The following is a 24,486-nucleotide window of genomic DNA, read 5'->3' as shown; positions in this document are numbered from 1 at the left end:
TCATGTAATAGTATGCTAACTATGCGTAGTGGTATTGAACCCTTTCTACACTGAATAAACAGAATTACATGTAAGAAATATTCACTGCTCCTGCTGGTATATCGACATGTTACATGTTACAGTCTGTCTGAGTGTCCACCTAAACCTGGTAGCTTCACACTGAGGACCTTGGTTACTACCCCTTAAGACCAACTATTTTGATATCTGCCTTGACATATAGTGGTAAATGACATTATCAAGCTTGACAGTCAAGTCTGTGGGCTTCCATCTCTAAAACCATTTAGTTTAGGTACTAGTTTATTTCCACAAGGAACATCAAGTAAAATTTTCACAAGAAAGAACACACCTATCATTAGCACTTACTGTTATGTTATAAAATGTATCAACAGATTTATATGTATTTTGCAAATTATAAATGCATCACGTATGATCAACAATTCCCTCAAGCTTTATAAATCAGAAGAAACTGTGCCAATTTGCATATTACAAATCACATTCAAGGGAAAACATCTGGTTCATATGAAACATGTTGGCATGCTGCCATCATTCCACTACAGCAGTCCTTCAATTAACTCTGAAATTTGAGCTTATGAGTGAATGTAATTCATGTGTTTGGATAGCAACCATGTTCCCATACTGATTGACCCTCTCAGCAACAACCAAAATATTGATCATATTCATTCCTTCTGTACATCCATACATGGCTGCAATATATTCACAGCATTACAAACACAAACACAGCTTTGTAATTACTTTTCACCTTTGGTCACTTTAATGGTTGAACCTCAACCTAGGCTATGATAGTGTATGTACCTTTGTTTACTTTACATTTCAACAGAGATAATATCTGTCTTTGCCTGTTCTTCATGTTGTTCTCATGTACATGGATTTTGTTTCTGTTTCCTCATTCTCGCAAACAGGGTTATCATTTCTACCGCTACACTTCGAAATAAAAGTAGGGACCGGCTCGTTAAGAATGGTACCATAAAATGGTTGTGGTTTGCGATGATGCCATTTCCTCAAATTCAGTTCCTGAGTACCTATATCTACACTAATTCTAGATCACATCCTTAACTCATGACATAGCATAAATGGGTGTTACTTGTTAATACCTCCTGAAATGTAAACTTACATTTTTGTGGAATATGTTTATACATGTACCTGTAGGTATGTCATTTGGTGTTATCCTAGTAAAGGAAATTTTTACCAAAAAAAGTATTTTCAAAGTTTGATAGAAAAATAGCTTTGTCCTAAGTCTGTGTGGTAATTTCAACTAGGTTCCATTTCTTTTAAGTTTGTTCATCCATAGAGAGACTCCCTTATTAGAAATCACCACACCAATTAGTAACTAGATCACAGACAAGGAAAGTGGTTACATAGAACAATAATGTCAGGATCATGGACTAGATTAGACCCTAGTGGACTACATCCATGGTCCTTACTAGAAACATACTATCATTTATTGTAAACGTTTATTGTAGGTAATATATTATTAACTGTTGTGTACATTTAATTGTTTTATGTGATGTTCTCATTTTCTGGTGAAATAAAGTTCAATTTAATTAAATTCAATAACTTCTTCCAAATAACTTGTTGAATCATTTTAAATCTATTTATAGCATCTGAAGGAAGCATGTTATGACAGGTAACTACGATTGTTTTAAATAAAATAAAATGTGAAAAAATTCTCACTTTACTTCCTGCTCAACAATTAAAGATAAACAACAAATGTATGACACCATTTTCCCCTTGTATTAAAATATTTGAACTGTACTGAAATCTTGAGTACAGTTTTAGAAGTACACATCTCAGTCTCAAGTAATCTAAAATTGAAATAAAAAATCTGACAACTCCAAATCATAAAATGTTTTATCAGTACTAACTTCCTGCTCTAACCTGTCAATACCCCTTTCAGCAAAATAGTAGGGTCATGTCAAACACCCGTTTCGTGTTCCTTTTAGGAGAACTTTTTCAACAATTCTGATAATTTCGGTATTGGAATGCAGTTATACATTTTGTTAACTTGTAGTATCACAGCAGAAAGTTCCCTCTTGTTTGCTATTTACCTAGGCTTAACCAATCTGCTAAAGCTCAGACCACTAACGAAATTTTTAAGTGGTCTGAGGCTAAAGTGATATCATTGGCATTACATATAGTATTTAATACACTATTGTCACTCTGTATGTATGTTTGTTTGTTTGTTTGTTTGTTTGTTTGTTTGTGGTTATGCTTAGGTGGTTGTTACCAAAAACAGCAGGAAGTGTTTGAATGAAATAGCTTCCCTGCAGACATGGCATTCACACTATAAATGTTTAGATACCATGGTTACATTGAATTTGGTTTATTTTGATAAAATTATAACAAAATAAATTATTGTAGATCACATGTGTGCTTATATAAATCACTGCAGACTTTTAAGAGATTGGATCATTGTTTTCGTTGCTGCTACTACTCCTATGTTTGAAAGCAAATCGATAACATAAACGGTTTAAACATACACCTGGTTTGTGGGGCATGGTGGGGAACCAAATACATTTTCTATGTGTGTATTACAGTATATAGAGGATGTTAATTTCTTCCTATGTCGGTTTTGGCTTGATTTACAATGTTTGTTGATCACATATATAGACAGCTTCCCCACATGTTTTGTGAACTTTTTTTAACGTGATGTGTGTAACTACACACCGGTAGACTAGCTTTCGATGTCGTGGGGTACGTCAGCATACAACTTACAAGCACACCATTCTGAGATCTAACAGTACTGTTGATATTTGAACAGAACTGTCTACTTCTATTCGATCTAGTGATGCGCCAAAACGTTAACAGTGAAAATATGTGGTCAGTATGTTCTGGGAATAAATGGGCGTCGATGTGCAAATTGGAAGGGTCCGTGGCACTGCCCAAAACCACTGTGCAAAAACTCACCTTTGGGTGTATGTTGAAATGTCGCTTTTTCTCAAAATCCTTCTTCTCATTTTCAGGGTAGTAAAGGAGGAACCCTTCTTTAACCATGAAAAACCTTCAAGACATAAAACACGTACATAATACAGTAAACTTAAGTGATTTCGATACTGATTGCTACGGTAGCGGGTTACAACTTACACCGTGCATACTATTACCCCATTAATTAACACAAGTGAAGTTGTTGAAGTTTATCAAAACAAACCTTTTTGACCATTTGTTATTTGATGAATGTCCAAAGGGCTTCTTGCCGAGAACTCCCCACATCTGAACTTTCGTAGAGATGTCGAATTCCTCGACAGTTTCTGTCATTTTGCGGCTAGCTTTAAATCCAGACTGGGAGAATCATACAACACTATACGAAGTGCGTATTTACTAAGCTGGCCTTCTTTACAAGGAAGTGCAATACTGGTGGGGTCACAACGTGATGCATGATGGGTCCTTGAGAGAATAAATCGTCATGGTCGTATGGGGGCGTTCTTGCTCACAAATGAACCTTCGCGGTGCGGTGCGGCATACCAAAGTCATCAAGACTGTATATTCAGATTATTTTGATACTTGTATCTGTTGGATCAGATTTGTCATCAACTGGATCTTCTTTTTTAAAAATCATATAGGAAAGGTCTGGTAGATTTCACACATTCTCTTGAAAGAGAACTTATTGACCGGTTTACTAGTAGGTAGACCAAGATATCCTCGTATTATTAGATTTAGAGAGAGAAAAAAACACTGGGCAAAAATTACACAGGTGAATGTCTGGTCGTAGACTGTTGACTATTGTCCATGGATGTAGAAGTATTACACAATGTAAATGTTTTAAAAAATCATTACAACTCACTGGTACAAGACCACACAAATTGTATGGAATATCAAGAAACCAAACAATCTGCAGGCACTGTGCACACGAATAATATGGTTACTTTGATAGTTTGCTAAATCAACAAAATATTGTACTCAGATATAGGACCTTTGGTAGTGATAGTCATGAATACTACAATAAAGCATGCGTTGTCTTCTTTTTTTACGTTCAAATGACAACTTTGAAAGTATTCAAGACTAGCAAGGCGCAAAAATTTACTTTGTTCAGTAAACAAACCTTGGATTTAGACTAAGCCCAATACTTAGTTTATTCATATCAGCCTATGATGTCCGAGCTTCGATCATTGTTCACCAAATCTATTTAGACAGAAATTATGGTTGATATAATATGAAAGATTTGAACAAGTGTTTGTTTTTTTGGATGATAATCATTGGGGTATGGTGCCCCTATACCCAATGCTATAATATTGTGTAATTTCGTGTTCTCGATTAATTCCAATTGAAATCTAAGATAATACATCATAGTCTAGACACATTTCTTGAATGTAAGGCAATGAAAGACGAAGAAATTAAGCTTTTCGATGTCTAATGCATATGCAGCTAAACAAAATGGCGAGTTGTTACGCGCTAATAGATATGTGACCCTGAGTAATTTTTTTCAAATAGCCATGACTTATTCAGAACAGACGCTGCCACAGACACGCAAGCAAGCAAACAAACAAACAAACAACAAACACACATACACACACACACACACACAAACAAACAAACAAACAACCCCCTCTCTCCATCCCTGCCTTATACATGTGAAATGGTTGGTGGTGGATGGGGGGGGGGGGGGGGTAATTGGACGACCACGTGATCCAGATACTTAGGAATTCTCACTACCTGAAACATAGTATAAATAGAATAAGAACAGTGTGGCTTTTACGAGTAAATTTACTTGTATTAATACTAACGTAGTGTATTGCATTCCATGCCAAAAATGTGTTTGTTTATATAGATTCGACTGTACGTCGTCTGGGTGATCGTTTCGTGGAACATCTCCGTCTGACCAGACAAAAGAATCGTAACTATCCCGTATCTATGCATTTTATTACCAACGATCACAGTGTATCAGATATGTCTATTTCAGGAATTTGTAAGGTGTCTGGCGATGAGAAACTATTGAGGTTAAAGGAAGAGGAAATCATCCCGTCTCGGAACGCTGGAACCCCTTCGAATTAATAGACTATTCACAACATTCCCAGTCCAATCACACTTATTTTAAATTTCAGGCGTGTTCTATTGGGTTCTATTTGTTGCTTGCGAATATTATAACTTTTCACACGTACGTATAACCGTTAATCACGCATGGTTGTCGTTCTGTTCCATAACATTCAGATATATCCAGGTGTTTACCTAATATGTCTTGCCTATAAATACCTTGAAAAAGAATTTCTATTTGAAACGTCGGATTTTACATCTATTTATTCGGACTGTCTCGGAAGTTCCTTACGCATAGAATATTACTGCTTAGGCTCATCATAAAAATAACGAACATTCGATTTCTTGCATAGGGAGCTCGTCTTCTACCAGTGAATAAGTTGCAATAATAAACAAATGATGTAGAATATACAATAAAATGAGATAAAATGAATTAATACTTAGTCTGGGTTCTTTTTTGATAGATCCACAGGTGTAAAGGCAGAATAGGCATCCACGTGCGCATGTGCATAATGGGTTAGAACGCCGACATCATTCCACAGTTGATGATGGCATGGCACGCGCTTCAACAACACTGTCACCTGTAAACAAATATATACATGATATAGATGCATCAGTATAGGTGCGCGAGAGAATAAGTCGACATTCGTCTTCTACATAAATATTGACCCTCTAGCATGAGGTAAAAATGATTTTCAGACAGAAAGACATCATAATGCTAGTCTAATTTATGTATCAACTCTGCATGATATTCAGACACGACGATGATTGTGTTCGGTGATACTCTGAGATTTACCTTATGTCGTGTTTTCCTCACTTCCCGATTTCACATTCCAAAATATTTCTAAATACAAAACACCAAGATGTGAATATGTCGTATGGATATTTTTGTAATGCATATGAAGGCCTACTCGGAAGTCATGATTCTATTTGCATAGCATATCTCAATAATGTTGTCTTCGTTTTGAAGAATATTTATGCTATTATTCTGGGGTATGATTTTAGATTAAGCAATAACCCCCGCCGAAGGCGGGTATACTCATAATTTTACAGTTGATAGTTTTTAAGTCTCAAAATACATGATATAATCTGTTATTATATATGAACAATTTTAACGAGTCGGCCTTGAAGAAGTCTACGTTATAAAGACTCTATTTGCATTCAATTCAGGAACATTACAGAACCCTGGGAAAACGAAATCGGAGAATATCAAAACAAGCTATGTTTATATACACTTAACTAGGTAAAAAAATGAAGGGTTCATATGTAAATAGTCCTTTCCGGACTATATGAAGTGAAATGTTGGGTTCTATGCTAGTAATAGTTTTAACAGTTATATGTAATATTCAAAAAGGTACTAACAGTCACATGAATATACCGTGTTATCGAAGGGACTACGTGTGTCTCGTCACGTAAAATCTAAAACGTCGACCGATTTGATCGTCTGCACTCAGTCTGTTTTTATTTTGCAAGTATCATCGTCATGAAAAAACATGACGTATTTCTGTCAACTCCCTTTATCCTCAGTGGTCTGAGCTATATCGTATAAATACTGAGATCTATTTTTATTCCTTTGACGTTGTGTGGACCGGCCTCTAGCTGTTAAATAGTCGCTTTGGTCTAAAGAAAAAAAAGAATACGGCAACTACATTCGTAGATCAGGACTGTGTAGTATCATTGTCTGGCCTGCACATTAGCCCTACACGTTGTAAGATTTCATGCATATTTTATTCTTATACTTGTGTAATACCACAAATAAGTATTGCTCATAATTTTTGCCGATTATGATTTTCTCAACTGTCCTTTAGATAGTTGACATCATTTCTGCGGGATAACAAATTGTTTGGTTCCGGTCACCCGACCTCACCTAGTTTTTCAGTGCCGACTCTAAAAATAACTAACATTGTGAAATTGTGAAGTCTCGCGAGAAGTAGTGGGTGCAGAAATGAGTGCAATCGGAACCATACAATTTTTAGGCCAGTCAGTCGCCATAAGTGATCATTCTATTCGAAAGGTTCAATAATCACACGATAATTGACAAGTGCAGTCACGATGTACACGGCCGTCGCGGACCTTCGATTATGATCTTAATCATTTAGTTTTGTTGTACATAGGCCTGTACAATGTTACACTTCCACATAAAAAATCGAGTTTACCCTTAAGCTTGTAAACATATAGCTAAAACATTCACAAAAACTCCATTTAGCCTGCATTATTATATAAAGCTTGCCATATCATGTGTATATCCTGATCGTTCCTGACAAATAATGGCGGACGTCAAATAAACAGATTTTGTCACTTGTTAGCGCTAACAGGCTTACATTATATCGATTTTGAATAGTCATGACTATCGGACAAAATATGGTAAACGAAACGAACTTGTGGTTATTTATCATCTAGTACGGGAATATCATGATTATACGGTGTAAATTTTTGTCTACGGGGTGAATTTGTGAAATTCAATGACTCATATACAATAATTATAGTTCGTGACATATCGTTTTAACATGTTGTTGATGATTGCACAATATCACGATGGTCGTTAAACTAGAATTTATTATGAAATTATATTTAAATCTATATGGTGTTTTGCAATAATAAGAAACATGTAATATCATGGTTTGTGGTCAATTGTGGATAGATTTCAGGCTGTTGTGTGATTGAAAATGCCACATTGCGCAATAGTCGTAATGTCATCGACCTTTTAACAGAGTCAACGTTGCGCTCGTAACCTGTACTATTTCTGAACTTTCACTCGCTTTCTTTAAATCAGTAACGATTTAATTTTGACATTACAGTTTTCAAATTCCAAGCAAATTGATCAGTAAACATACAAATTAATCAAAACTATTAGTTTCAATCCAAAGATAACAACAAAAGACATGTTTGTCTAATATTCCCCGGTGTGTTAGTTGTAATTTGAGTCAAGATGGTCAAATGCTTAGTGTGGCCGGTTGATTTTCCAATTGTCAAAAATCTCATTCTGGAACACAATAGCACACTGATAAGTGCAACAACTTAGTTAGAACTCTAAAATTTATCATGTATACACTCATCTCCTATCTCCGCCCTGGATGTAGGTGTATTTTCAACATAGCTATTAGTGTGGGTTTGTATATAGCGCTTTCCTGAGCTGTGCTCAAAGCACTTTAATAGCTTTACAATTATCTGAGAACTACTATTGCAATCATCTACGTTCAAATGAATCACACTACCACCTAAACACTAAACATTCTGTGGAAAATGGCTAATTTTTGATATACATGAGCAGGTGGAAATATTCGAAAGGTGAATGAAAGAGGAAGGAAAAATGAGTCACGATTGTTGATGATCAGGGCATTTCATCGTGACCATTTGTACATACATCGTGTCGACGTATGTATGGTACACATAGGCACACACAAGCTTTTTTTGTACTTGATAACATTTTTTATTGGGCTTATTACAAAGATAAAGATACATCTCTTTTTTGTAAAAGGAAATTTCACAGAAACTGTTCTTATTAAAGTTATCAATTTCAAAAACTGTCCATTTCTTAATATGTGCATTTACTTTACTTTTTCTAACTACAATATGAAACTCTACACTCAGAATATTGTGCAAGTACTTTTTGTATGCCATCAAATATTTTTTCCTATACTTTGTGAAATACAGATACAATTCTTAGCAACAAGAATAACAAACTTGTATAATAATGACAGTTGTTCATCACCTAGGATATATCTTACATTTGGAATATTCCCAAGTCCTGTTTACCTTCTCCACAACTCACAATATCCATCCGTACTCTCACACAAGTTAAATGTAATCACATAAAGTCAACATGTACAAATGGAAAACACACACACACACACACACACACACACACACACACACACACACATACACACACACACCACATCATGGCCAACTACTGTTACAATATTTCATGAGAAGACAAGTTAACAAGAAAAGAATTACATTCATTAATCTAAAAGTTACAGTTGAGCGATCCATCGACTTGAACAACTATAAATATCAATAGTTACAATGTTCAGATAACATATTCTGTCCCCTGGAGGAATTAAATTGTATCTTTCAGTAGGTGCTGATATCTTGACCGTGACAGTGTGCATAACACTGTCATAAAGATAGGAAAGGGGGGGGGGTAAATTAAGAACATACAAGTCATTTAAATGTATTTTTGAATTTGAAAATTATATGGATTTTAGTTTACGGAAATTATTATCAAAATCTAGGTCAAGTGATCATATTTAGAGAAAGAATTAGGTAGAAGGAGATCCCCAAGAGCTCCTGTTGATTTAAGATTTTGTAAAAGATGTAATTTAAATTTAGTTGATGATGAGATACATTACATTTTAGATAGTCCAATTTTCAGTACACAAAGAAAAAATATGGAATGTCATCTTCCTCTTGCCAAATTTTTGAAAAACTTATATATATAGTTATGTTCATATATTAAAAAAATGTTTTGTTGTTGTTATTATTAATTGTTGTTGTTGTTGTTTACCATACTGTATTCACTAATGATACAGTTGTTATTATTACTATTAAACATGTTCAAAGTGGGTTGAATTTATCGATTTGCAAAGGTCATAATTTGTTATTGACTGTGTTTACAATTATTAGTGTCAGCATATTTTTTTTTAAATTGACTACAACGATTTATTCCATCAACAATAACCGAGTAATCCGACCATGAGCCACCATGAATTTTGTTCTCTGGTGTATGTTACTGCATTTTTTCATAATTTACACAATAAGATATAGTCCTGCTTACAGACGGAGTAAGTTGGGAATCGCGTCCCGTAGAAGACTGGATATCTTACATTTGTAAGATAGAGAACGATGGCCAACAATGATCACAAATGCATCACGTGACACGTCGCAAGAAATTATACATCGCATAGGTGTGGATAAGTTGATTTAGGTCCGCCATTTTTTTACAATCTCAAAAGCGATGGATGTAACATGACATAGAGGTATACTACGGGTATACACGTATGCATAAGACAAAATAACACATTGGCTATGTAGGCCTAAACACAAAAACAACCAGGCCATGTGAATCCATCACTGTCAGTGGTGCATGGTGTCATGTTCTAGTACTAGTAATTTCTAATCTGGGGTTCTAATTCTAATTCAATCTAGGGTCTATATTCTACCTACATTGTAAATCTGAGTTTGAGAGTCTGCTTGTCTGAGGTTGAGAACATCACGTCTCCTCGTGAGATGAATATGTTGAATTCGAGACTCGTGACATGAACAACAATGTTCCGAGTATAAAGCGTGACAAGCATGACAAATGGGGATCCGTTCGTGAAAGGAAAGATGATAAACTCTAAGCTTATTGCAGTCCAAAAAAGCGCACTTTTTATGTTATTTAGGAAAACAACATACACATTGTTGTCATCACTTTTTACAGACATGTGTAATGAAAACTACAATTTCTTCCTCGTAAGTGGCGTTTTCCCCGTTATTTACTGTGGTAGTGTAGGCCCACATGTATACATTGTTTTTATTTAGTTATGATTTGTAGAACCCATCATATTACATGCACATATGTACATGCAATATGTAAACCTTCTGTGTGTGTGAAGGGCACGGTTCTAGAACACACCCGCATGGTGCTGTTTGTTTACACGATTCTTTCTAGAACAGCATGCCGATATCATGAATATTCATGATATTCAGCACACGAGGTCATTCCCCATATTCCAAATATGGTAATAAGTAATCTTATGCCGATAAACAAATGGACAATGGCAGCCATTCAAAACAGCTACGTGCGCGTCAAAACGTTGCTGACGCGTCGCTTGTGTTTGCGTCATCTTTGTTCTATAAATAAAACTACGAGATGATTGGTCGAAACAAGAGCAGTAAGGGCTCGCCACTGGAATTTCTAGGATATTAGTTCGCATATACGACTTGTTTATCCGAGATTTTGAACTTGATTTTTCTGGTACACAATCAGTTCATTATGAAATTTGTATAAAAATTTCTCTAACATGTTTTTAGGTAAGAAATAAATATATACTTTCTTTAATCACTCTGTACCGATATGTAAATGTAAGATTTACTTTTTACATGGCGAGTGAATATTTGAGCTAGTCGGTTTCTTGTGGTATAAAAACACAGAACATCCGTTACCACAGCCACTGCGAGACTTTTGGCCAGGTTGAAGAGGCGAACCTGTGCAAAGATCAGATAGGACTGTTTAAAAATATTCGATATTTATTTGCGATTTCTCTGCATTATGGTTTCAAATTTGTGTTCTGATTTTGTTGGATCGACTTTATGTACCATAGTTTATATTCACTGGACGGGTAAAGTGGGTTTTTTGACTTGAAAAGTAGCCGCTTCGCATGGGAAAATAATCGTCGCGTCGTTAAAAGCATGATAGCTTTGTGTCGCACATATGTTTTGTATGTTGCTCTTTTATCATTTGGCAGTTAGTCGATAAAATGTAGGGAAGCAACGTGTTGAAGTCCTAGCACCCGAAGATGCAAGAAAATGTCAGGTAAATATATGTTTTATAAATTTTACAGTTTCTCATGAGTTTGTTTTTGTTTATGGACGCCATGACGCGCCGCACCTTGAAGTCATGTGAACTGACGCGGCGTCACTCCATCCGGGTACTAAAGCTTAACTCTTTTTCGAAAAAATATGTTACAAATATGGTAGTTTTCGTACGTCGAGAATTTCTTTTTTGTATTTGAACTTTCAAAGTGAATCCGGAGTAATTACAATTTACATCAGAAATAGCTCAATGCGTTCTCGAGTTCACATCAGAGATCGATGATTCATTTCAATTGGCTGACCCCCCTCCACCAACCATTGTTTCTAAGTTCTAAAGCATCTACTTTTCGTTCTTTTTCACTTGCAGGCAAATGCATATTGAGATTTGAAGCAAATGAAAACCTTTCAGAGCTTAAGGATATGATAGAGATGTAAACGAGAATTGAACCTACTTAAGGTAGAAACGTTAGAAGAGTCTATCTTCAAGTAACTACCATTGAGAGTAAAGAAGTTGACAAGAATAAGTTGTGAAAGTGGAAGTTTTTATACAAAGGAAGTACCATAGGGATGCCGTGTTTACCGAGTCAGGGAAGATGACAGGTTCTGCTTTATGTCTAGTCAGAGTAAAAGGCTGGAAAATGACATAACAGAGAAAAGACCCCTATAGCTCAGTATAGGATCTGTTTTGTGGGTGGGGAGGGGTATAACTGACCTATCTTCTGTATGTTGCTCCTTGAGGTTCGTAAACACGGTTGTGGTATGGTATGGCCTATAATCAAGACCATGGAAGCACTGAATCAAGTCTAGACTTCTTGCTACTGTGTGGACAGTTGGCTGGTATCGTAAGCATGACCTCTGTAGTTCATATTTTGTTGTGACTGGCAAAGTGTGTAATCTATAGAAGAGCACTGTTCATGAATGTCTGAAAAACTGTTGATGTTTGTCAAATCTCATTGTGATTGGATCAGTTTTTTGCTTTATTTTCTTCTAACAAGAAAAGTGTGTTGGATTTTTGTGTGTGGATTCTTTTTCTTTTTCTTCATCTGTGCCTCTAGGTGCTTGCAAGCATTGAATATTAGTGTCCAAAGACCAGTATCGCCCACTCACAAGATAGTGACTAAGGTAACCTCTATTTCAAAGCAAGTGATGTGTACAGTCCACTAGCTTCGTGCCCCAAACTGAAAAGATCGCGTTTCAGGTAATACCAGCTCCTCTACCACAAGTATGAATTACAAATCGGTGAAAGAGAAAGGAAGTAGAATCTGATGTTGTTCTGTTCACAAGAATACCACCTAAAATAGAAGTGTGTAAGAAGATTGTGATTACTCATGCTCGCACATTGTGGATGTTTGCTTGTGTGTTTTCTGTTCCAACTGTGATCCCCTTCATTAGGCATTGTGGAGAGTCCCATGGTATGGCATGCAATACTCTCAGAAAGTCATCTTTAGCTGCATTGGGCTGTTTACATGTAAGCGAGGAACCTGCCCCAGCAAATATCAACCAAGGGTATTGGTTTAAATAAACAGTGTGAACTAAGTAAGTGAACTAAGTGCTAGTACTGTCTAATAGTAGTAAGTAGCTTCTGTTCAATATCCATCTGTTTTGCACCATGCCGTTTCCATTTTCGCGTGAAATGCTAATGATAGTAAGCTGTTCTGTTATTCTAATCGATTCCAGTGATTTTGTTGTAAAATCTTGATAATCAGCACTAACGTCATCTGACTGCATGAAATAGTAAATTTCATAGATGTGATATTCCAATAGATTGGTGTTCCTTTTGTGTTTTGGTGTATTTTTCCCTATATCTATGCCACTAGATGACAAGTTGCGCCAGGCTCTCTGTAGTGAATCTGACTCCCAGTAATGCTCTTTTCAAGTAATGATGGTAAATGTGCCAAGTTTTGAAAGCCAGTTATTGGTCCAGATAGCTAATGTGAAGGTATGCGTCAATATTTTGAAAAAGCAGGATGTGCGCTGAATATATTATAACTTCTAACTAACATGGGAAGAAGAAACTTAAGTTAGGTGATGTAACATTTAAAATTAACCGGCTAATTCTTTCAAGAGTAAGTATTGTTGCTACGCATGTTTGTTTTTTCTGGTCAAGACATTCCTGCAAGGTGTTCAGATTTAAATTTCATTTATGGAGTCAAAAAACATGAATGCCGCTGTGCAAAATACCATGCCAATGTGTTTGTGTTCGTAGACTGTGCCAGCAGCTATATTTAATTTTTAGTTTTAAATCATTCTACATGCTTTTGGTTTGCATTCTAGGTACTGCAAGTAAACTTTGAATTTTTCAATAGATTTCTTTGGGCTCAATGTGAAGTGGGATGGGGGTGGGCATCTAACCATTCTATTCTGTCTTGCCTTTCCTCTAAAGTACAGAAAGCAAGCTTCACAACAGGAATGCATAAATCATCACGTCATGACTTCGTATTTTGAAATCACTGACCCATAGGTATGAGATGTATTCTAAATATTATATTAGTTTTTTAATACAGTTCCAAAGGTTTACTTTCATTCCTTATTATACAGGTGCATTGATTTGCGAAAGTTATTGAAAGGAATTTTATTATTTAAAACTGAAATGCTAGAAAGAAAATTAATTTTATTTAATAATAAACTGATCATTTTTAGATTTTTCTATTTAGGCTTTTCAAAATATTCACAACTTTGTAATTGGTCTTGGATTTTCCTCATGGAAATTGAGTGAAATGATTGTTTTGGATATTTTTATATTGTAATGTGATTGGGGGTGGGGGGTTAATAGTTTTCTTCCTTTAGATTTCTTGTATAATGTAGGTATACTGGTGCGTTTCTAAACCAGAAGACATTGTCCAATGTACAAGGTCATGTGAGTTACCATTTGCCTGTCCTTAAAAATGAGAGATTCAACATGAAGTGCACTCATCCGGTGACATCAAATTGTATGACAATGGTACTGTAGTTTGCTAACTTCTCCCAACTAAATGTGCTTGTCTGTAATGGAGTGAAAATATTGTCTGTAATGGAGTGAAAATATGAAGTCTGTTAGTGCTTATTAATAATGCTATGAGTGCCATGATTGCTTTTTCATCCATCTTTAAAATTGAACTTTTGTGTTTGTACATGGGAAAGCTAAAATAATGTGGGTGGGAGGGGAGGGCTAATGTAACCTAACTGCTTGTGCTTGCAGTTTGTTAGTTCTAAAGGTGAGAGGACAGCAACTCTTCAGGATCCTAGAAATCTTAACTATTAACAAGGCAACGGCAACGTCGTACAAGTGGAGACCACTGTGATGACATATTTGATGAACGAAGTGGCTAAACAAGACTGACTAAATTTATGGGAACCAGTAAGACTTCCTTTGTGCCAATGGCGTTTACTCTTCATTATAGTTACAGTTGACAAAGACATAGAAGTATGCGATGGTAGGATAATAATTTCTAGACCTTTTTTTTGGAATCTACTAGTGTTTAACAACATCATTTACCCAAGAATTTCTATAAAGGTGGTTCATCATCTCGAAAAGAAACAATAAATGGTACATTGTGGGGTTGGGCTGTCAAGATTTTCTAATGCTGGTAGTAGAACACGATGGGAGTGGGAACCTAACATGTTGCAGCTTTTTGTATTCCATTATTTTTTTATGCAATGTAGGTAACTGAAATTCCCGGTGAAGAGCACATTAACAATGAAAATTTCGCAGTAAGTTCTAAAGATTTAACCAATTTTTTGAAAATGACTAGGTCCGAATATTTCAAGATAATCAACATATAATGGTCCAACAAATTTTAAAATGAAGCAAGATTCCACTACAGTCTTCCACTTTCTTTCAGTAAACAAAATTGATGAGTGTAAACTGTTAAATTAATTTGTATCATTTAGAGGCGGGGACTTTGTTTGCCGTATTGTACTTGGTTGGGGATGGGACTGGCGTTTGATGGATGTATCTGTGTAGTGACTCATGACATGAGTTTTGCTTGTTTGAAGGGTGTATATAGTCGGACGCGTGTTAGGTGTGTTGTCATTTCAGGTATTCACAGTCATCATTTTCAACCATGAATATTACACGAGTAGCAATCGCGAGCTTGGATCAAGACTGCATAGTGGCATTTGATCAAACATTGATTTGAAAAGTTGGTCGCAGTATTACAGAATTACCAACCTCTGAAGTGATGTTACCTCGAGTCCTTAGTATGCTCTTCTATTCTAGAAAAAGTTGGAAACTAACGCACTGAAACAAAAGGTATGAAATTTTGGTCCGTCAAATTGTCTTCTCAGAAAAAAAGAAAATGCAATCAATTCCCTTGAAACTAATGTGTAAAAATGGTAAAAAAAAAAAAAAGTCATTAAGTTAGTTACATGATCTTCAAACTCCTAGAAATATCTCAAATTATGTTAACAAAGATGTGATGGTGTTTAGCATAATGATCAAATATAATTTTGTGTCTGTGAATGGATAGCGCTTTGGTTTGTAGGTCATATTGTTGTTTTCAGCTGTACCTGTCAAAACGGGCTCGAGAAAATGAAGCAAAGTCAACTTGTGATAAAGTCAATTATCAAGCATACACACTATCGACCATGAAGTCCAGTCCTATGGTTATGAAAATGCCTACTGTATCAAATGGTGTTGAAAAAGTTTTCCCTAAACTCGTCTCATTCAGAAAAGTATTGCGTCAACCAAGAAAATCGCGACATATAAGGCAAGGTATGATTTGTTGCAGTAATTTTTTCCTCCATGAAACAAGAAGAATGATATTTGACAGCTTGACTATCACAAATTACAAACTCTGCATCTATTCCTATGCATGCAAACCTGGTTTGAGGATGTGTTGACTGACCACTTGCTGTACTAGCGAAGCTAAAATGTTCATGGTGAAACCCTTAGCTCTTGGGATGTTTGTAGGTTGTGTTGTTGTTTCCTGTTCAAATCAGCAGTATTTTAAATCAAAGTTTTGGAGGCAAAGTAACCGCATATAAGCAAGACAATACGCAAGAAAAGGAGTATCAGACGCAACAGTAGTTGAAGTCCTTCCCCAGTGTATCAGGAAAATATTCTATCCAGCCAAAGAAAATGTATCGCCATAAAAGTGCTAAGTGTGGAGGTCAAGGTAAAATCTAAGTTTTGATGTCATAAAAAAATTAAGTATATATATAAAAAAAATTCTACCAAAAAGAGAAAAAAACAAAAAACAGTGGAAATAACGTTTAAACAATTTCACCTCAAATTTGACTGTGAGGAAAATAACATGGGCAAGATTGGCCCACATTAATGTTTTGATTGTAAATATGCATGTGCATAGCAAAGTGTTTTGGTTTGTGTAGGTTGTTTTGTTATTTTCAGCCATTCAAAATCTTAAGCATTAAGACATGCGGTTGTAAGGGTATCTATCAACTTGTTATCAAGAAAATACTGTCGACGCCAAGTGGTATGCCGCTTCCCCAGGTCCGCTTCTGTCCTGTCCAACGGGTAAACATGATGCCAACAAATTGTGTGATTATGTCCCAGATAAAATCCAGCGTAAATGTGTAAAATCCTGCTATTCTGAAGCAGACAGGCAAGTTTGTTATTGTGCATATTGAGTTTGTCATGTTTTTAAAATTTTGTTCCATAATATATATACAATTTAAACTATAATATTCAGTGATTCAACAAGAAATCAATAATCATTCATTTTAGACGTTCAGCAAAGGTGAACAATAAGTGTGGAAATATTCATATATTGTATACCAAATTGTAACCGATACTTGTGACACCTAAAATATTGAAATATGTAGCTCAGTAGTGGTATGGGATATGTGTAGGGTGTATTGTTGTTTACAGTTCTAAAATCCGAATCCTAACCATTGGAGGAAAGGTAAAACCCATTGATCAAGATGACCATCAAGAATACAAAGTGATATATTATATGTCAAGTCCTCTCCGAGGTTGATGTGTTGCGCCTGCGTCTTATCATGTCTGTCATACGAGTTGTTGCATCAAATCACAGAAATCGAAAACATCAGGTCAGGTATGAAATTATCAGGAATTAAAAGTATTGCAAGTGTGCTTTCATTATAAATGATCAACAAAGTTACCAATACCTATTGTGAAATTAAAAAATGGACATTGCATAGACAAGCTTAAATTGAAAAAAAAAATGCAGATCAAACCTGCTAATACCAATTGCCATCTGGAAATTGAAATTGTGAATGTGTGATTACTTAGCTGCCAGTGTGTATAGGGTTTTATTGCTTTCAGCTGTAGGTTGTTCAACTGCTAGCAAAGTGGCAAGGTACTGAAAATCCAAGGTGCAAGGTGATTAAAGGCTGCTACTTAGTCTTGTCTGTGGCTTGTGAAGCAAAAAAATGGCATGCTGTGGTAAAACTATGATCTCCTACACAGTGGTGGATGCATAAGGCAAGTAATAGGTTTACAAAAAAAAAAAAATTTGTTCAGGAAGATTTTAGAATGAAATGAAAAAGTGACCGTGAAAACAAAAAATGGAAATGACTCGAAAACGTGATCAGTGAAATCAAATGGATTGCTTTTTTGTTCGGTTTGTGTTTTTCCCCGTTGTGTTTTTCCCCCTTGCCGATCATAGGGCTTCAAGCTAAACTGGTTTGTGGAGACTGGATATTATATCTCTTAAAAGTGCAGATAGAGAAAACATCCCAAGTGCATCATACGCAAGTTATCGATGGTAAATTACTTCTAGAGAAAACGAGTACAGGTGAAATCTAATCTTTGGTTGTTTTTTTAAATGCCAATTGTTAAAGGAGATTCTCGAAGTGTAACATTTGAAAGTTTAGTTAAAATCTATTGGAAATTCGAATGGTGAACCTTAAAGAAAAACAAGCAATAGTAGCTGATAATTGAGTACTGATTTCACTTTTCCAAATGTATTGAAACACCCCCCCCCCCCCCCCAACTTTTGGTGTTGTGCAAATCTGTCCTTTTACAGAGTTTCAAGTTTTCCAAGATGTTGATTCTCAATCCCCACTTGCCTAAGGGTGAAAAAGAAAAGGAGCCTTATACTTAATTTGGACGAAGAGCTGGGTTGGGTGGGACTATTTGTTCTGTTTCAGATACACATTACTACTAGATGGCTTGTATAGATTAGAAAGGTGGCTACAATTGTATCAATTTCCGCTGTTACGCAAAACCTTGGAGGTGTTTCATGGTCCATAGATGTGTGCTTGGGTGATGTGTGGTCTTGTTCGGAAGAGATGGTGTTTATTTAGATATGGAGGGATGTGTTCATCTTAGTGATTGAGGAGCCGGGGAAGAGGTGATCAGGTCCAGGGAATCCTAGAAGATGCAGGGGAGGCGAAACAGGGGTAGCATGAATCGAGTCAGCTTAGCAGTGTTGGGAACCAGGGAGAAAGTGGAGATCCTAGAAGAGCCAGGGAAGCCAGAAGGGGGTAGCAGCCAGGGGTAGCAGCCAAAGTTCAAATAGGATGCATAAATCTATCTTTAAGATGTCAACAAGCAGTATTGATAAATCCTTGTAGGGGAAATTATCAAGGTTTAGTACCAGCTAAAGTCAGCCAGTTGAGAACTGCATAGCAGTTGCTTTCAGGCAGTGAAACCAAAGTTGAAGGCCATACTTCAGATATCAGAATATACCAGCAAAAGTCTAGACTATACATACCAGAGTAGGATTACACTCGGGTAGTGAAGCAAAATCGCAGGCCATACTACCGATAGCATCTATTGAGAGAGAGGGGTCATCCAATAGTGAATGCAATTGTTTTAGGATACACTCAAGTTAATCAACGAAATCGTGTGTAGTTTCTGAAGTTGTTTGAAGTTGCCAGTAATCGTCGCCTTTGTTAAAGAAGGAGTTGTGCACATGAAAGAAGTATGATATATTTGTCGCGGTAGAAAGAGCAGGAGAGTGTAGCAGCTATGATAACCACCAGTTCATTTAACCAAAGATGCAGTTCCATAACCACACACAAAGATTAAGTTATGTCAAGATACCCATAACCAGGGCAATGATATGTCTGCAAGCAGCTAATGAATAACCAAATTTGTCAAGTAAAGCTAAATTTGAACTATTCATGCATTCCAGTAAAAAACATCTTATGAATTATGTGATCTATAATAGTAGTAGAATCAACTTGAAATAATTTATGTAGAATCTAAAATCTGTACTCTTCAAATAATGTCACAAGTTGAAATGGTATCAGAACCAATGGTGTATTTATTATTGTTTTATTAATGGAATGTAAATAATTTTATAAGGATTTATAGCATCATTCTTGTTCCGATACAAATGAGAAATATGTTAGAAAATTGAGGTGTATTATTGATGCAGTTATGCCATTCTGTTGTAAGATTTTTATGCCAAAATTGCAAAATGAAAAGATGAGCCCAGCCTGGTCAGAAAATGTAAGAAAAGAGAAAATGAGAGCAAAAAAAAAAGTCAAACAAAAGAATGAAAAACAAAAAAAAAGGAAAAAAAAAGAAAAGAAAAAAGGAAAAGAAAGTGAATCAAAAAAAAAAAATGTAACTAAGACCAGAGCTTCTTTGTCTTTGTGGCATTTGTTTTCCATTGCAGTTTGTTAATGTCATTCTGTATTGCTATGTATTGTGTGAAATTGCTTGATTTATGTTATCAAACTTGCTCAGTAACTTGTATTACAGTTTTAGCAGATAACTACATCACAAAAGTGATTATAGATTACAAAATGTATACATGCATGCATAACAATATTGTAACCAAATCTATGTCCAAATGCTTACCTGGTAATTCATACTACTTACAACTTTAACAACAAGCTATGTTATATGGCAACCAGTGTACTGTGAAAAATATTTGTCATCTACTAAATAGACAAGTTCCGATTTATGGAACGCATAAAATGTTTGTGCAAATGTAACCCACAACTTCATAAATGTTGATGCGGTGATGTTAAAATGTTTGCTAAAGTGCAAAACAATATATTGTAACCAATTCTATTTGTCCAAATTAGATTAATTCATGCTGTATACAACTTCAATGTTATTAGCGCTCGGAGCTGTTACATCAGCCAATGTACTTGTGAAAGACATGTTGCTTTTTTGACGTTTTTCCGCTAAGTAAAATGAAGTTAAGATTCGTGAAACTACTAGAAATGTTTCTGCAAACTTAGCTTAGGCTAACCTCAATGCCTTATATGTTGATAGCAGTTTATAATGTTTGCCTATGTGCATTGCAGTATTGAAAAGCAATTCTTTTTGTCCAAATAGATTGTTAACTTAACTATAATACAACGTTCACATACGCTATGCAACATTAACCAATGTACTTGTGAAATATTTGTCATCTATCAAATAGATAAGTTCAGATTTGTGGAAACACATTCTTGTGCAAATGTAGTGCAGAACCCCACAACTTAATGTTGAAAGGGTGGTGAATCATGTTTTTTTACAAAGACAATATTGTAACCGATTCCATTTATCAATTTGAAAATAGATTATTTCATCACAGTATTCTTATAAGCTATATTAAGTTAACCAACGTGTTATGTACATGAAAAATGTCTTTTTCCTTTACCGAATGGACAGGTTCAAATTTATGAAACAAAAAATGTTTGCAAATGTAGTTTTAATGCACAAATAGTGTAACCCTCAACTTTGTAAATGTTGATCAGTCAGTTGTGTTGAATTGCTATTTTCTATTCAAAAGTAGTTTATATTTTATTTTAATTTAATTTAATTTAATTTAATTTAAAAAGATAAATCAACCATTAGTGTTGTCGTTTTTGTTAGCATGTTTGAAATATGTTAATGTTAAAAAATGTACATGATTATTATTAGTCCATGAGAAATGCCAAAAATTTTTGTGTCTCAAAATGTTAGTAAAATTTTTAACACTGAACAGAAAAAAATCAGTGCTAGTTAAAAGAGCAAAGCAAAGTGTATTTTCCTATGTATATAAATTTGAATATTGCGTATTTTAGTAGACTAAAACAAAATGCACAAATTGAAAGGGTGTAGAAAGGTAGCTTGTTTATATGATTAACTACATTTTGAAGTTTTGGTTCAATAGGAAATCTAAGCTTTTACTAGTATTTTGTTGATACTAAGAGTAATGTCATGACACTATTTGCCAGCCTTTTACTACAAATTAAGTAGACAACTCATTTGCCAATAGTACAGCCTCAAACCTTAGAGTGTAGACACGAAAGTAAGACACGCGAGCAAGTAATAGAGATTCATTTCAGAAATTCTGGGCAAAAAAAAAAAAAAAAAAACGTGCAAAGAGTGTATAATGCTAGTCTATCATTCTTGGACAAATTAATACATTTCTGCAAAATTTACAGGAATATATCAGCTGAAGAGTTAGATTTATTCGTATATCTATAAAGGGTGTGGATTTAAGTTGTGAGCAAATGAAATTGCAAACTATGTATAAATATAGGGTTTACATGGTACTACCAGTTGAAAACTAGTTTCTCCTTTTAAATAAGGAAGTTGTGTAGAGCAATTTACCAAGTGTTATAATCGGTATATAAGCTACCACAGTAGTGAAGTATGCATACATTTTGACATGTACTGTAAACCTGGAAATTTTCGCTACAGCATCAGTTTTGTTTTTTTGCTAGAACTCAAAAATGTGAAATTAAGAAGTGACTAAAATGCTTTCTTGTATATGAACACATACCAGTCTGGTAATTAGTCATTAAAAAAACAAGCTGCAAAAATTATCGTAGCGAAAATATCTAGGGTTTCTTCATTTTGATATGATTTTTACAGCATTTTGATATGATTTTGTTACGTGATTAGCTTAAACTGTATTCAAATATTAGCCCCAGGGACCTTTGCAAACTTTAAGTAGGCAGTCTAGTGTGAATATATGTTATAATTTTGGAACTGGAGGCAGGTCAATTTTTTGCCAATAGTTGATCACCTAGACGAGATTAGTTCGTAAAGAAACATTTGACCAACATAAACATTGACAACTAAGTTTTCACAAATTTTGTCAGTTTCATTAACTGAAATGTATGTCAAGGTAGAGAATAATTACTGAATTTTAATATCACAAAGAAGACAGATTAAACATTACAAAAGTATAACTCTTGAATGTAAAATTGAGTAAAAAAAAATTTGCAAGTAGAAAATGCAAGTCATAATACAATAATAAGCCTAGGCTAGGCTCCTTTAAGTTTACTTCAATAGAGATGATTTTAACAGGTCACGCTATACTTCTAAAATTAAATTCCATATAAGATTATCACAGTAATAGTAATTAATAATCAAGAAATTGTAGGGCTTGTACTTTAAAATTATGTGTCATGGTCTGTTAAAAATTGAATTGTCATTTGTTGAAAACTAAAGTGCTTGTGAAGTCAAAATGCTTTAAAGTGAAGTGTTAGCCAATTACATTGATCACTAGATTTGGCCAAATTTGTTGAAAAACTTGAACCAGAAATCTAGCTCTAATCTTGATTAACAAAACTAGATCATTGCAATGATTCTTGCACTTCTAAGATTTCATATAACTGCTAGTCTGAATATTTCAAATATTAAAAGTTTCATTATAGCAAAACTGAAAAAAAAAAACGTTATGTCATTAATACATGCAGATAAATTAAAAATATAAAGAATTGCAAATCTCGGTTTGTGCTCTGCAGATATCCATATATGCTAGCAACCAGACAGTTTAGTAGACAAACATGTAAAGCCAATAACTTAATAAAGTGCTAAACAACTAAAGTAGGAAAATGGCATACAAACAGCTAAAAATATGACAGGACCATATACTCATATGTATTTGTAACATATAAGGTCTTATGACCAGTACAATATTAAACACTAAACTTAAGAAGCAAAATTATCGAAAATGAAGTAACTTGACGTCAAAAAAAAAAGTCAAACAATGCTCAAAAAGATAATAGCATATCTAAATAAAAACCGACAGACCTCAACATGTGCTCTAAATATCATATGAATGTACAGTTTGGATCCGTTGGTATCAGAGGGGTGAGACAACACCTTGGCTGGTCAGAGCATTGGGAAATCGCACCTCCCCCTCCCACTATGTTTGGCTTTAATTTGGCATGGGAGTTAGGGTTGGGTGTCCGGCTCGCAGCATAGCTCTGATACCACGTACCTTACACAGTACCACTTGTTATTTCATATTTTGGCAATTCAATAAAGTTCAATTAAACTGTATCCAATGTTTTCTGTGACTAATTTTGTATGATTGAGTTGTTTTGTGTGCTTCCCAAATACTAGTATGTAAGTGAGTTATCCTTGAAGATTAAATGCAAGTGTTCATGATGAAGTTCGGCTAAAAATGTAGATGTGAATTTCTGTACTGAAGCTGTTCCTGGTACACTTTGGCTAAAAAGATGTGAATTTCTGTGCTGAAGCCATTCTCAACACTTGCAGTTTTTCCTCATTGATAATTTTTTCGTGAGCCAAGCTTGAGATAAAAGCTGGATTTTTTCATTTGCCCCCAAGCTTGAGATAAAAGCTGGGCTTTCATTTATTTGCCCCGGAGCTTGAGATAAAAGCTGGACTTTCTTTCATTTGCCCCCCCCCCCCCCCCCCCCTTCATGGATGACCCCAACTTGCTATACTATTGTGGGAGTCTGCTCCCCAATTTGCTGTGCTATTCTGTGGGAGTCTGCTGTGTGATTGAACTACTTATAATGGCAGAACTGGCAAGCTATGTGAACCTATGCCTGAGGGGCCCCACTAGTACGTGATCGGCCTAACCCCCTCCACCACACATCCATAAGAAGTATTAGACTGATCTGTCACGTTGCTTGGCCCTCATCCTGCTTCAGATTTCTGTGCTGAAGCTGTTCTTGGTGCATTGTCTGTGCAAATGTGTGTACCATTTTATATTTTCTTTATCACCACTGAATATAAGGCAAAGTTGCACCAAAGGTGCATGTGTGTGCATGTGACCTGGGAGAATGACAAGTTGTTGGTGTGGAAAATGGTGATTTGGATCATAAAATACACACTCCCACTAGTTTACTGCTCATACAATCAAACCTAGAGATACTAGATGC

General features: G+C 35.3%; 1 protein-coding gene and 1 long non-coding RNA gene across 3 annotated transcripts in view; one reads left to right on the top strand and one right to left on the bottom strand.

The window, feature by feature from the left end:
• LOC144450376 (pleckstrin homology domain-containing family D member 1-like) overlaps positions 1-3,359 on the bottom strand; it is a 28,369-nt gene extending 25,010 nt beyond the window's left edge. For both annotated transcript variants that reach the window (XM_078140984.1, XM_078140980.1), the window contains exons 1-2: positions 3,167-3,359; positions 2,926-3,019 (exon numbers count right to left, since the gene is read on the bottom strand). In XM_078140984.1, coding sequence (XP_077997110.1) covers positions 2,926-3,019; positions 3,167-3,273 — 201 coding nt within the window. In that variant the 5' untranslated portion in view covers positions 3,274-3,359. The remainder of the gene's footprint in view (positions 1-2,925; positions 3,020-3,166) is intronic.
• Positions 3,360-10,934: 7,575 nt separating this feature from the next.
• LOC144447801 (uncharacterized) lies at positions 10,935-23,635 on the top strand. The gene is made up of 2 exons (XR_013482047.1): positions 10,935-11,506; positions 11,873-23,635. It is a non-coding gene; the product is annotated as an uncharacterized LOC144447801 (long non-coding RNA).
• Positions 23,636-24,486: the final 851 nt, after the last annotated feature.

The sequence above is a fragment of the Glandiceps talaboti genome, chromosome 2, assembly GCF_964340395.1.
Source record: "Glandiceps talaboti chromosome 2, keGlaTala1.1, whole genome shotgun sequence".
Lineage (NCBI taxonomy): Eukaryota > Metazoa > Hemichordata > Enteropneusta > Spengelidae > Glandiceps > Glandiceps talaboti.
This window is presented reverse-complemented; position numbering and strand designations above follow the sequence as displayed.